Raw genomic sequence first — 14,404 nt, 5'->3', positions numbered from 1 at the left:
AATTCGAGCAATATTAACGAATCAGACATTCCCTAACAAGATTTAAAATCTTTAGAATCATAAAAATAATATGGGTAATTATCCTTACGAGGTTGCTGGGGCTCAATTTTCTTGTCATCAAATTTAGTGTCATCAGATTTAGTGTCATCATCATAATCTAAAAAACACCTGATTTTTTTCAGTGATTTTCTGTGTGGAAGTATGTTTCCATCATCAACCAACATCAAATATTTCGTCTGATCGATTGCTGATTCATCAACATCAAACGATGACCCTTCATGAGAAACATTCTCACCTTTATACCTAACACCACCCTCGTGTACGTGCCAACCATAAAGAACTTTTTTTTCATTCCCTGAGTCCATATGAGTCTTTGTCATATGTAATAAATTACATAATTGGTTACTTATGGCACCAGATGACCCATTGCTACCGGTGCGATTTTATCATACGGATCCATTAACACCACTTTCCACAACATGATTAACAACAAACAATTGTACCATGTTATGAGATATACTACTTACAATACCAAAAATATATATAACATCACCGCCGTCAATAATTTGCATAACTATATTTGATTCAAGATATTAAAAAGACATGTAACACCCGATTTCTGCTATGGTTCATCTGAATTTAATTTCATTAATTAAGTTTTTGGATTTCGTATTGGCCACAACGTGGTGATGGAATGACCATGACCTAGAAAGTTGGTTCAGGAAAACACGTTTTCGTGAACCACCATGACGTGACAAGGTCTTGGCCATGATGTGGCGGCGACTAGGGTTCAAAATACTAGATTATGGGATTAGTTCCCTATTTAAAAGCACTAACTTCTAGGGTTGCCTCATTTAGCAATCTCCATCTTCTGAAAATGATCCTCACCCAAACCCTAGCCTATCTGCGTGTGTGTTTTAAGAGTGCGAAGCCATTTTTGTGAAGCTTGGAAGAAGAAGGAGTTCATCTTGTGGTTTGGGAGATTGGTTTTGGCTTATATCTAACATCTTCATCTTATTTATGACCGTGTGGAGGTATAAAGTCTCACCCTTGTTTATTGTATCTTTAGATCTCGTGTTAGGTCATTTTATGATCTTTTTATTCTAATCTTCTTTGTCTTTGGAGTTTAGGTGAATTACTAATTGTTTGAGTGCATTATCAAGCTTATAGACCATGGTGTTGGTTGGAAAGTGGTCTTGCATGACCTAGTGGTGGTGTCTATGCAATTGGTGCAACCATTAAGAACATAGGATTAGAGATCTTGACTTATTGGAATGTAATAATGGATAAAATTGGAAACTTTATCCATCAAGACCTTGAGGAGATTCAGATATGAGCTTTGGAGCCGTTGAAGTAAAGGGAAAGAGCTTAATCCAATAAGTTGTTTCTGCCCAGTTGCCACGATGTGGTGGCTGGCCTAGTCACGATTGCTTTTTCATAAGGTTCCTACGACGTGGCCAATGGATAGTCATGACGTGAAGATCGTCTGGGGTTACTTTGACCGTTAACTTTTGACCTGGTTGACTTTTGGTTAAATGGCTAGTGTGGAGGGTAGACTAAGGACTAATCTTGAATATTTCGATAGGTGGGTTGTAACACCGGTTCCTTGATTAGTTCGAGCTGTGGTTGATCATATTCAAGTATGAGGTGAGTTCTCTCACTATACTATGTAGGATACTAACTGTCTTTGTGATACTTGCATGGAAGACCAGAGTTTGACCCCTGACATTTGTATGAAAGACCAGGGTTTGACCCTTGGCATTTGCATGTAAGACAAGGGTTTGGCCCCTGACAATTGTATAGAAGATCAGGATCTGTTCCCTGACACTTGTACAAGTAAAGACCATGATTTGCCCCATGACAAGGAGTAAGACTATGATTTGACCCATAACATCTTTTTGGGTTTGAAATAGACACGTTATGTTATGCATGGTATATGGTATTTTGGGGAACCCACTAAGTTTGTACTTATAATTTTGTGTTTAAATATTTCTGGTACTTCTGGTTTCAAAGGGAAGAGTCTGACATGATTGCATATCATCCACATGAGATTTCATACTTATGATTTTGTAGTTATTGGAAATACTTTTGATACTATCACTATCTTTGAAATTAATGAATGAATCTTTTGGTTGATTTAAAAACAAAAATTTTATTTAGTATTTCTTGGACGTTACAAGACAAAACGAATCTGGTTACCATGTAACTTTGGACTTTAAATCCACCAACTTAACCAACCCATAAAAATTGATATCATCCATTAGTCTACATCATAACATGTATGATCTAGAACAATATAAGGCATAAAATCGTCTATTTGTTCTCATTGTCTTCCGCTACAAACGTGTACTCTAATAAACCGATTGCATATTCCCATTTTCACTAATAGAAATATATATGAAAAACTCCTCTAAACACTTTCTAAAACAATATCTATAAAATGGATCAATAAATGATCTATAAAGCTAATTTTAGTTACTTTGGAATGTCTCTCTTGAATACCATACAATCCACTTATATAGATTAGAATAATATCAGTCTGAAACATACGATGTTAGGAATGTATGATATCAAAATTTGAAGTTACTTTATGTCATATATCACTAACCAACCATCAACTCCGTAATGGTCATAAAAAGTGTATAATGAACATTTAAGAGAAGTAGTTATTTTGTCGAGTTACAAACTAAAACAATTATTTTTGTTAATTAATTCGTATATTTTAGCTAGTTTAATCGATATTCCAAAAATACATATCTATTTTCTAAAAATTGGTGAAAATAAGGTTCTAAAAAGGTAGCTATGGCTCCAAAGCTTGTACTTGATGCCAAATTTTAACAAAATGCCGACTTAAATTATATGTATATAAAAATAAACAGTAGTAGAAAATATATATAGAATTATTAATTATATACAAAATTGTTGTCTAAAATCATGCCTTATAAACAATATGACTCATCACACCTCGTAAAAACTTGAGACTTGACATTACCGCTACGTCACGCCTAACATTATTTACAACTGAGGGCGAAATACATTTATCCTGGTTTTTATGTTAAAAATGTACTATTTTAACATATTTTTTTATTATGTTATGGGCTACACCCAAATCCACCCGTTGAAACAAACTCAACGCTTGATCAATCACTTTCTAGTCACAATCACCTTACATCAATTCGTAGCTCTCTCGTGAAACAGAGAAGACTCTACATACCTGCATCGACGCGAATTTGAATGCGATCTCTCCAGAAAACCCCCCTTCTCATCTCCGTCTGTTTAATCTTTCTGTGACTAGGGTTTCGAGCTTGATCTAGGTTGTAATTGCAATTGCAAAGAGCTCGGCGTGTTTGATTTTCTGTTCTCAAGGTTTTCCGGTAATTTGATTCATCCAAAGCTCATAATTTAAGCGACATGAATGTTGAACCTCAGTGCAGTTTATGTAGGGTTCTTGATTAGTCACTTTAAATCTCTTTTCCTTATGTTTATTTTGTGAAATTTTCGGGGAAAGTTAGTTCCCTTTTCTAAATGAAAGTATAATACTTTCTGGCGTGATGTCACCTTCGACTTTGATGAACGATAATGCCATTTCCTAGCATCGGAATTCGATCAAATTCCCATATATGGCGATTAGGAAATTTTTTTATTTCTTACTGTGTAAGAATCTCTGATTTATGTTTTGAGAGGACCAATTCAAATGTGCAGAATTAGAGCTTCCATTCCAATTCAGGCGAATCTGTAACCCTACCTTCTTCAAATTGTAAACCCTTTTATGTTTTTCTTATTTCCATCAATTAATGTATGTTTTCTCAAATCCATTGTAGGATGGTTGCAGGATACTTCAAGCTGTATTCCTTTGAGTAATGGGAAGCAGTGAGATGGATAAACCCGCCAAGGAGGCAAAAGACTCCACAAAGGAGCCAAAGACACCAAATTCCCAAGTGAATTTCTTTCTCTTTCTCCATTTTTAGGCTTATAAAGGCATTGTTGCATAAACATGCTCCATATTTATGTAGCTACAATGTACTTTGGTAACATGGATTTATCTTGTATACTTTATTCAGGAGCAGACTTCAGGTACTGCCACTGGTACAGTCAATCCAGATTGGACAGGGTTTCAGGTTTCATCTCAAAAAATCTCAACTTTGATAATTTGGTCTTCTTAAGATTTGGGATATTTTACTAAATCTACATGGTATATAAATTATAAAACATGAACAGCCTTATCCTCATATGCCTCCACATGGGTACATGGCATCAAGCCCTCAAGCTCCTCCCCCATACATGTGGGGGGTTCAGGTACTATGCTTTACATATTCTTAATTTAGATTATATGTATATTTATCTCACAATTACTATTCATCAGGGAACAATGAATCAACATTGTTGCCACAAAAGAAAAAAAAAACAAATTTGGAACTCTACCAGTTATTTGGATAACATTGTTGAATCATAGATCCTCAATTCAACATAAATAGTTCCAAGTTCCAACTAAACATCATTGAATTATAAAAAAAAAGTCCTATTTAGCTTAGAGAACATATTACTTTTTAGTTTTTAGTCATTTCATCCTGAAATTATTTTCCATTTTTTTTTTCTGATACCTATGTGCAATTGCAGCATCTTATGCCACCATATGGTACCCCACCTCATCCATATGTTGCAATGTATCCACCTGGTGGCATTTATGCTCATCCATCTATGCCTCCGGTATCTTCTTATTAATCATAATAATATATTAATATACTAAATTCTTTACTTTCTAAAAGACAATAATTATAAACTTCATTATGTATTTACTATTTAACCAGGGGTCATATCCTTTCAGTCCATATGCAATGCCTTCTCCAAATGGTGTTGTTGAGGCTTCCGTGAGTTGCCTAAATTAGTTTGATTTTTTTTTCAAGAGTGAAAAATATATAACTTTTTGATCATGAAATTTGAATTCTCCATGTAGGGTAATAATACTCCTGGAAATACAGAAGTTGATGGTAAGTCACCAGATGGGAAGGAAAAAGAAAAAGAAAAAGAAAAAGAAAAACTTCCAATTAAAAGGTCAAAGGGTAGTCTTGGAAGTTTAAATATGATTACTGGCAAACATAATGAACAGAGTAAAACTGGTGCATCTGCTAATGGAGTTTATCCTAAAAGGTATAGTGAGTATATCCTTACACATTAGTTATTATGTGTATATACATTTGGAAGAAACTCTGGAATTTGTTCTCTTTTGATTATTTATAATAGTGAGTTTTACTTTTTATTCATCTTTCTGAAATTAGTTTTATTTTTCTGATATTGGATTTTCAGTGCTGAGAGTGGAAGTGAAGGCTCAAGTGAAGGAAGTGATGGCAATTCTGAAAATGTAGGTATCATTGCAAAGTACTTTTTTACATTATACATGTTTATATGTTATTTTTTCTTCACATATCAAATACATGTTTTTTTCTTCATATTCATACTTCAGGATTCACAAATGAAATCAGGATCCAGGCAGGATTCCATTGAAGGTTTGAGCCAATAAAGTTTCTTTTGCTTTATGTTACTAAAGCAACTTCTGTATAATAATATTACAATGACTTTTTAGCTACAGGGGAAGCTTCCCAAAATGGAAATTCTGGACATGTTTCTCAAAATGGAGGACCAAATGTGGGCAACAACCAAACAATGGTTGTGGGTCCCACAACCAACTTAAATATTGGTATGGATTACTGGAGTGGGACCAATTCCTCCAATATTCATGGGAAGCTTACTTCTGCTCCAGTTGCAGGGGGGATGGTTACTACAGGTTCAAGGGACATGCAGTTGCAGCCTTGGCTTCAGGTTCTCATTTTTTATTTTTAATTTTCGTAGATTAATTATATAGACTGAATGCGACTAGACAAGCTTTCTAGGGTTATTTTGTATGATGAAATTGAGTATGAGGGTATTTACGTCTTTTTCCACAGATGAGAGCAATAAGAAAAAAATTCAACTTTTGTCATGTAGTTATAATAATTGTAATATGTTATCATTGTTATATTATTATTAATTTGGTATTATATGGCATTCAGAGTACATTGTAATTTAATATTCGTTAAAAATGGTAGGGATTACAACTCTCTATATATATTAATAGTATACAAAATTACAAACTATTGTTATTTTGTGGTTATGTTAACATACTGAAGTTATAAATTCATCACGGAAAATATTTTAATTTAGTCACTTACCTAAATGGCTAAATAGTAAAACCTTGACTGGAATTGAATTCCATTGAAATTCACAAAATCCAACCAATGCTGGAATTCATCTTTCCTTTGATAAACTCATGGAATCTAATTTCAATTCCAATCTTCCCTCATTTCCACAACCAACTGAAATACCCTTTTCAAATCCTATCATTAGCATTGTGTTTGTAGCATGTTTGTTTCTTCACTTTATCATTAAAATTTGTAACTTATTGTGTAATATTTGTTATGTATATTCTTGTCGCGTGCGGATAAATTTATGTTTAGCAATCAATATATATAAATAAATTTATCAACTTTTTAAACTATTTCATAAATCATAATTTTACATTAGTTTTTAAAAGTCTTATTTATTGCTCGATGCTTTATTTCAGGATGAAAGGGAGCTAAAAAGACAGAGAAGGAAGCAATCTAATAGGGAATCTGCTCGTAGATCCAGATTGCGCAAACAGGTAGTAAATTTCCTAAAATAGCAACATTCTTTAATTTATTTTATTTTATAATTATAATTATAATTGTAATTTACATATTTGGAACTCCTTACCTATAATAGCCATGTATGTATATCTATTTACCAATTATAGCAATATGTAACATGAAACTTGTAAACATCAGTAAATAAAATGTAAGTACATTGCTATTATGAGTAAAAAACAAAGTACATTAACGAATAATAATATCTACTTTTGTGGGGTCAGGCAGAATGTGATGAGCTGGCGCAACGGGCAGAAGTTTTAAAGGATGAAAATTCTTCGCTTAGAGCAGAAGTGGGTCGCCTTAGAACCGAGTATGAGGAACTTCTTGCTCAAAACGCGTCTCTTAAGGTAACTATGTTAATTAAATTACATATAACATTAATAATTTAATATACAAATCATATTCATATCAATATATTAATATTAGTAAATTAGTAAAAGAGTAAAACATTGTTGTATAAATTAATAAAAAGGTAAGATATTGTGTAATAACTACACACATATTTTTTTTTACAGGAACGACTAGGGGAAACTCCCGGGCAAGAAGACTTAACCTCTGATGGGACTGAACAACAAACGGGCAGCAAAGATAATTCGGGCAGGCAGATAGAACTTGCCCAAAGTCATCATCAATGAACTTCCACCTTTCCCAAGTTGCCCGGGAGCTTAACTTAACGAAAAATTAGCAAACAAAAAAACCGTGTTTTACATAGTAGTAGAGTTCACATTAAGACCGGGCAGACTGGACCAGATAGTCCTGGTCCGGTCTGGCTAGACTCAGACTGGTCTGGCTAGATTCAGACCGGTCTGGCTAGTGTCTTAGATATGCAAAATAACTATCAAATTAATTGTTGTCATCCAATGTTATTGATCGGCCTATCTTTTAAGGCCCGATGAGCCCGGATGATATGTAGAACGGTAGTGTGAAATTACTCCCGTACCCTTTGTATTGCTAAAAAGGGTGTTGGTATCTAATTGGTTTTCAACATTTTATGTACTTAAATATGATCAAATATGATTGTGGTTTGTGAGTTGCATTTGGGTTATTTGAATGCTTTGGTTAGATCGATGTTATCTTTTGATAAATTATGGTTGAATTAAGAAGGTAGTCCCTATCGATATTAAAAAAGTTGTTATTGTGGATTTTAGTTAAAATGTCACATTAGTCCTTGGGTTCACTCAAGATCAATTATTAAATGCACTGTTTTGTACTAGATTCTACATTAAACCAAAGACGTGAGACACTAGCAACCATATACTCACATTTGATTAAGTCATTGAATTACATTTAGATTTAGTCAAAAAATAAAAAATATAATTTGACTCGTATAATGTTAGTTTGATCTAAAACACCTCGAATGACGAATTTGAAGGGGTAACATACCTTGTCTATGTTGAATTTTATTTAGTCAAGATATGCAGAAAGTTTTAACTTACTATAGCCCTCCATAACCCTCTCTCTTGCCTTGTAAAATTTCAAGTAAAAGTGATTCTTGAGGCCTCTTGAAAAGCTTGATTATCATGTGAAATTATTTGTGTAAAGCTATACGTTGGATCAAATAAATTTAAAAGAAAATGACTACTATCTTCTCATACCAATGGGATTCTTTTGCTGCATGACTACACGATCCTTCGCTTATCCAAAATTTGATATTAATACATCATACTTTCATCAATCTTTTCTAATTTTAAAAAAAAGGTTTAATTGTAGAATGTTAAAAACCAACATATATTTAAAAATAATGTGGAGGAATCTTATGTTTGACTTGGTGTCAAACTCAACGAGACTTTTGACCAATAATAAAATCCATAAATTCGTTTTCATTATATGTGTCAGATCAATTTACAACAATCATTTAATTTATAGACCTACAACTTTTGTTGACTAATAATCCTCGTTTATCACCAATAAATACCATCCATATTGGTTAGTAACTAAATATAACTATGATTAAATCATGTGACCCTATGAGCTATGAAAATATTAGTATATTATTATTATTATTATTATATTCATTTTATCTTTAAAACATTTGTATAATTATTATCATTACTTCAAAATTAAAATGAAAACGATATTTAAAAGTTAGGCGTATTTAACTTTTAACGCACTCCTTCAACTCACCGTCCACCCAAAATATACACAAGAAAGAGAAAGAGGAGAGAGAAAGAGAAAGAGAGGCTTTGTAACAAAGGCTGTATCTGCGTATTATATGATTAACAATGAAGAAAAGCCATTAAAGCTGTGTACGCCTTCCTCCCCCTATCATCATAATCGCACATGGAAATCTCATTCCTCAACCACATCAATCTCACGTAATCCATTCTAGGGTTTTATGTTTAACCAAACTACCTGTAGATCTGCCTTTTCGTCCATCCCGATTTTCATTTCTACGTTTTTTTCTGATTCAAACAGGTGCGTCTATTTCAATTATCTGTAATGTTTGTAATTTCTTATACGAGTATGTAACTTTGGAGGATTATTTGCGTCTGCATTATTCGGTTCATTTTCTTCTCTTTTGTTGTTATTGAAATGTGTAGGGATTTGGTTAAGGGGATTGATCTGCATGCTCGAGAATCGATTGATTTCCAGATTTATCTGATCTGAACCGGACTTCTATTTGAAAACGCTTCAAATCTCGCTTCAATTCGAAGTTTCCCTCATTTTTAGGTATGTATCTTTATAATGCTAACATTTGGGGAGGTTGTGAATTGGGAATTGGAAATGATAATATAAGAGATGGTATTACCTTCTGTGTTCATCAGCGTTTGTAACATGAAGACAAAGAGAATTCAAGATAGAATTGCAATTAGAAAGTGTATATGGAGAATTGGCTTGTTGCGGATAAGGGTTACTTGTCTTCTATTGTATCATATATCTAACTAATTTTGTTTGTTTGTTTGTTCCATGATTGAAGCCTTTCTCTGTAACTAAACCTCAAAGAAAAGTTGGCTCCCCAACGCAGATTACAGCGCCACATGGGCGGCCAGATGCAACAGAGAAATGCTTCTGCAACTTCTCTGTATGATCAATCTGCAGATGGTGGGTCCCATCACAATGCAGGTTCTGCTAACGATGCTGGAGATGCTGTAATGGCAAGATGGCTCCAGTCTGCAGGTCTACAGCATCTGGCCTCACCTGTGGCATCAAATGGGATTGATCAACGCCTCCTACCCAATCTCCTCATGCAGGTATTTTCAGATTTTCTTTAATATTGAATTTAATCAACGCCTCCTACCCAATCCCCTCATTTACCTTTTCCTTTCATTTCCCCATTTTCTCCCTTTTTTTCAAACATATGACCTATGAGAATAAAACTTTGATGCATACCAATAAGTTATGTGTTAACAGCCTCTTTCTCCAACCCCCTAAGGAAATTCTTGTGGTGTGTTGAAGTATACAGAAACTCTATTCCATTTGGTTATGATGTTTGTTTAATGTGGTGTGTTATTACGTCTGTTGTTTGCAGGGGTATGGAGCACAATCTGCTGAAGAAAAGCAAAGGCTTTTTAAATTAATGAGGAACCTTAATTTCAATGGTGAATCTGGTTCTGAGCCTTTCTCTCCAACAACTCAAGGCTCTGGAGGAATTGGTGCATCAGATGGTTTTTATTCTCCGGATTTCAGGGGTGATTTTGGTGCAGGGCTATTGGATTTACATGCTATGGATGACACTGAGCTTCTTACAGAGGTATGCATTTCATTGTTCTATTATACCTTTTAGCCCTTATGCAAGTTGATAAATGACATCTAGTTGATTGTTTTTAAGGATGTATATTTTAAGGTCAACATGAATGAATCCTGCATAAGTACTTTTTTTTGTGTTTGGCGACTCATATAACAATCATATTTGATTTTTTTTTTCAGAATGTTGACTCAGAACCATTTGAGCAATCACCTTTTATGCCTGCTGTTACTAAAGCAGTCGAAAATGACCAAGATACCCTTCCATATCGCCAACAAAGAGGACAAAAAGATGTAGATGCTTCTTTTGGATTACCAACACTTGAAAAAGAAATCAGCTCAAGGGAAAATAATGTGGCCAAGATTAAAGTCGTGGTATGTAGCTCTCATTTTATCAACCATATTATATACCATTCTTATAGTTATAGTTTGAAATGACAAAATTCAAAAGTAACTGATTGTTAGAAGAGTATACCCCTCATGTCCTATGAATTAAAATGGTTTTTGGGAGTGAAAAGAAATTATGTTTATTTCAGGTGCGCAAAAGACCACTGAATAAGAAGGAACTTTCTCGCAAGGAGGATGATGTTGTGAGTGTATGTGACAACAGTCTAACTGTTCATGAACCCAAACTTAAGGTTTGTATATACGAGTGTTCAGATGGAATTATATAAATCTTCATGTGTGACATTAGAAACTAACATTTGACTTTTTTCAAAGGTTGACCTTACTGCTTATGTTGAAAGGCATGAGTTCTGTTTTGATGCTGTTCTCGATCAGCAAGTAACCAATGATGAGGTAATATTTTTTTTTCCTTAAAGAAATCCCAAAGTACAAGCTTTCATCCAAATATGCTCCAATTGGCTTTTGCTACTAAATGTTTAATATATTTTTATTTTTTGAATTTTTTTGAAACAGGTATATCGTGAAACTGTACAGCCGATCATTCCTATCATATTTCAGCGAACAAAAGCAACTTGTTTTGCTTATGGTCAGACAGGTATATGCTTGTTCTTTTATGTTAAGGGTTTGCTTCTTTTTGTTTATTTATTTATATTTTTGGTTTTGAGTTGAAAATATTTATTGCAGGAAGTGGGAAGACATACACAATGCAACCATTACCTCTTAGAGCTGCAGAAGATCTTGTTAGATTATTACATCAGCCAGCATATCGTAATCAAAAGTTCAAATTATGGCTAAGTTATTTTGAAATTTATGGTGGAAAACTCTACGATCTACTAAGCGATAGAAAGTCAGTATTTCATAATTAAAATCTTGAAATAAAGGATGAAAAAGAAAAAGCAAGTTTTAATTTTTTAATTTGGTGTTATGTAGGAAACTTTGCATGAGAGAAGATGGAAGACAACAGGTCTGCATAGTTGGATTGCAAGAATTTGAAGTTTTGGATGTACAAATTGTTAAAGAATACATTGAAAAAGGGAATTCTGCTAGAAGTACTGGTTCTACTGGAGCTAATGAGGAGTCTTCAAGATCACATGCTATATTACAACTAGTTATTAAAAAGCACAATGAGGTAAAAGATACGCGAAGGAATAATTATAATAATAATAATGATGGAAATGAAAAGGGTGGGAAAGTTGTTGGAAAAATCTCCTTTATTGATCTTGCTGGCAGTGAAAGAGGTGCTGATACTACCGATAATGACCGACAAACACGGTACTTTTTCTTAGTAAAATTACAATTTTGGTCCCCAAAGCTTTTCTTTTGCAGTTTTAGTCCTCCTTATTTGTAATGTGTTTGTTACAGGATTGAAGGAGCTGAAATCAATAAGAGTCTTTTGGCTCTGAAGGAGTGCATTCGTGCACTTGATAATGATCAGCTTCATATCCCATTTCGTGGGAGCAAACTGACTGAAGTTCTTCGCGATTCGTTTGTTGGAAACTCAAGGACTGTTATGATATCTTGCATTTCACCAAATGCTGGTTCTTGTGAACACACTCTCAATACCTTGAGATATGCTGATAGGTATGTTTTTTTTTTTTTTTTTTTCTTTCTATGAGCACCCCAAAAACCCCACTTCTTTGATTATGTATCTGATATTACAACAGAGTTAAAAGCCTTTCAAAAGGTTCGAAAAAAGATCAAGCTGGAAGCTCACAAACAACTACAAAAGACTCATCATCAGCAAACACACTAAGCCTCTCTGACAACGAAGACACAAAAATAGTATTTACAGATACAGGTAATAGAAGAGGTGCACAGCCACAACGAGACAGCATCTCTTCAGATTTCGATAAACAACAACCTCTTCCTCCATCATCCTCAAATTACACCCGCGATGACACCTGGCAGCAGGCTTCTGGTTTTGAAAAGGAAAGAAACGCGTATTTGACTTCAAATGATACAGAAGAAACAACAGTCCAAAAAGTGTCGCCACCTCGAAGAAAAAGTGGTGTTAATTGGCAGAAGAAGGATAGTAGTGATGTTTTCTCAAGTGTGGGTAGTAAACAACCCAGTTATATGATGACATCATCAAAACAAACCGAAGTTGAACAGCCTCATGACGAAAATATCAATGAAATACTCGAGGTCAGTACTAGTAATTAAACGTAAGCAACAGGGATCGAACTATATATATATATATATATATATATATATATATATATATATATATATATATATATATATATATATATATTTTTGATGATGTTTGTAGGAAGAAGAAGCTTTAATTGCGGCGCACAGGAAAGAGATTGAAGATACAATGGAAATAGTCCGTGAAGTAAGGAGAAAACTGTTTAAATATTGTTGATGTGTGTATAAAAATTAAAAAAGAATAGACAGACTACTTATTAGTTATTACATGGAATGGAAATCAGGAAATGAAACTGCTGGCAGAAGTTGATAAACCAGGAAGCCTTATCGACAACTACGTGACTCAGTTAAGTTTCGTGCTGTCACGCAAAGCAGCAAGTCTTGTGAGCCTCCAAGCTCGCCTTGCCAGGTTCCAGCATCGCCTCAAGGAGCAGGAGATTCTCAGCCGTAAGAGGCTACCTCGCTAATACCCACACCCCACTCCACTTTCCCTTGTAATCTCTCTCTCTCTCTCTCTCTCTCTCTCTCTCTCTCTCATGTGCAAAAAAGACGTAAATGTCCTCAATCAGCCTCATCATTTTCATTGTAGGAATCGAACGAGAGTGGATTGTGATGTGAGTGTGGAGACTTGAAATGATTGCATTTGGTTTTGGTTTTGGTTTTGGTTGGTTAAGTTTTGATTTGAATGAATGGTGTTTTTGTGAAGAAGTGGAAAAAAAAAGAAAGAGAAAAACACAAGGTATTGCTTGCTGCTCTGCTGGTTTGGTTTTTTACTTTTTATATATATGTAATGCTGAATTACACCTTCCTACACCATGAAACTTATAATTATTATTTCATATCATGTATAGGGCTAAATGCAAGAAATAGCAATGTACTTTTCACCTTCATTTTTCTTTTTTCTGTTATGCAATGTAACGATGTTTTTATTATATCTTTTGTATTATCAGGTTTTTTTTTTCTTTACATTGAAAAATCTGCGAATAACAAGAAATTTAAAAGTGTTTGTAATAAGAAAAAATAAAGTATAATGTTATAGTAAAAATGAAAATGCATTATCATTTTTTGCTATTGGTTCGTTACATCTTAAACATGTAATTGTTATTTGCGGAGTTTTGTATCGAAAAGTAAATGATTACAATTAGTTTTTTAGTTTTAGATTAAAATAGCTCTTTAATTTGATATTATAGACTTCTTCAGTTTGTTTTGGCAGTAAAGAATTAAATCATTTTAAGTCGATAAAAACATTCTAAATCTGTATTAGATTTAAGAATGAATTTAATATAATATACGAGTTTTTACATCATCAAAAGTCCTGTACATGTTTTCTAATAAATCGGTCCATTTTTATTTTTATTTTTTAAATTTACGTTAGTTATGGTATAAATAGCCACGTGAGTAAAATGATTGTTTCTCCATAGAGACATCACAAAATTAGCCACGTGAGTAAATGATTTATAAAA

The 14,404-nt window shown here is 33.7% G+C and overlaps 2 protein-coding genes across 5 annotated transcripts; both read left to right on the top strand.

Moving 5' to 3' along the window:
• The first annotated feature begins 3,125 nt into the window (after positions 1-3,125).
• LOC145053131 (bZIP transcription factor 68-like) lies at positions 3,126-7,737 on the top strand. 3 transcript variants are annotated; one of them, XM_079001138.1, is made up of 13 exons: positions 3,126-3,374; positions 3,822-3,938; positions 4,062-4,118; positions 4,219-4,296; positions 4,618-4,707; positions 4,809-4,868; positions 4,955-5,148; positions 5,305-5,359; positions 5,462-5,504; positions 5,588-5,817; positions 6,599-6,676; positions 6,923-7,048; positions 7,217-7,737. In XM_079001138.1, the coding sequence occupies exons 2-13, from the start codon at positions 3,861-3,863 to the stop codon at positions 7,334-7,336; spliced, it is 1,209 nt and encodes a 402-aa protein (XP_078857264.1). In that variant the 5' UTR covers positions 3,126-3,374; positions 3,822-3,860; the 3' UTR covers positions 7,337-7,737. The 3 variants fall into 3 exon arrangements, with proteins under 3 accessions (XP_078857264.1, XP_078857262.1, XP_078857263.1); XM_079001136.1 differs by having other exon boundaries at positions 5,582-5,817; XM_079001137.1 differs by lacking the exon at positions 3,126-3,374 and adding an exon at positions 3,420-3,735 and having other exon boundaries at positions 5,582-5,817.
• A 1,084-nt stretch (positions 7,738-8,821) lies between these two features.
• Positions 8,822-13,873, top strand: KINESIN-13A (P-loop containing nucleoside triphosphate hydrolases superfamily protein). Of its 2 annotated transcripts, XR_013684357.1 has the most exons (16): positions 8,822-9,116; positions 9,242-9,371; positions 9,619-9,892; positions 10,171-10,392; positions 10,569-10,760; positions 10,922-11,023; positions 11,106-11,183; positions 11,304-11,385; positions 11,475-11,637; positions 11,721-12,062; positions 12,153-12,371; positions 12,455-12,935; positions 13,063-13,128; positions 13,226-13,435; positions 13,531-13,680; positions 13,793-13,873. XR_013684357.1 is itself a non-coding variant. In XM_079001135.1 (15 exons), the coding sequence occupies exons 3-14, from the start codon at positions 9,680-9,682 to the stop codon at positions 13,406-13,408; spliced, it is 2,343 nt and encodes a 780-aa protein (XP_078857261.1). In that variant the 5' UTR covers positions 8,822-9,116; positions 9,242-9,371; positions 9,619-9,679; the 3' UTR covers positions 13,409-13,435; positions 13,531-13,873. The 2 variants fall into 2 exon arrangements, 1 of the variants encoding a protein (XP_078857261.1); XM_079001135.1 differs by having other exon boundaries at positions 13,531-13,873.
• Positions 13,874-14,404: the final 531 nt, after the last annotated feature.

The sequence above is a fragment of the Lactuca serriola genome, chromosome 5 (assembly GCF_051521515.1).
Source record: "Lactuca serriola cultivar US96UC23 chromosome 5, Lser_US96UC23_V15, whole genome shotgun sequence".
NCBI classification, from domain to species: Eukaryota; Viridiplantae; Streptophyta; class Magnoliopsida; order Asterales; family Asteraceae; genus Lactuca; species Lactuca serriola.
Note: the sequence above shows the minus strand (reverse complement) of the source record. Positions and strands in the feature narration are given on the sequence as shown.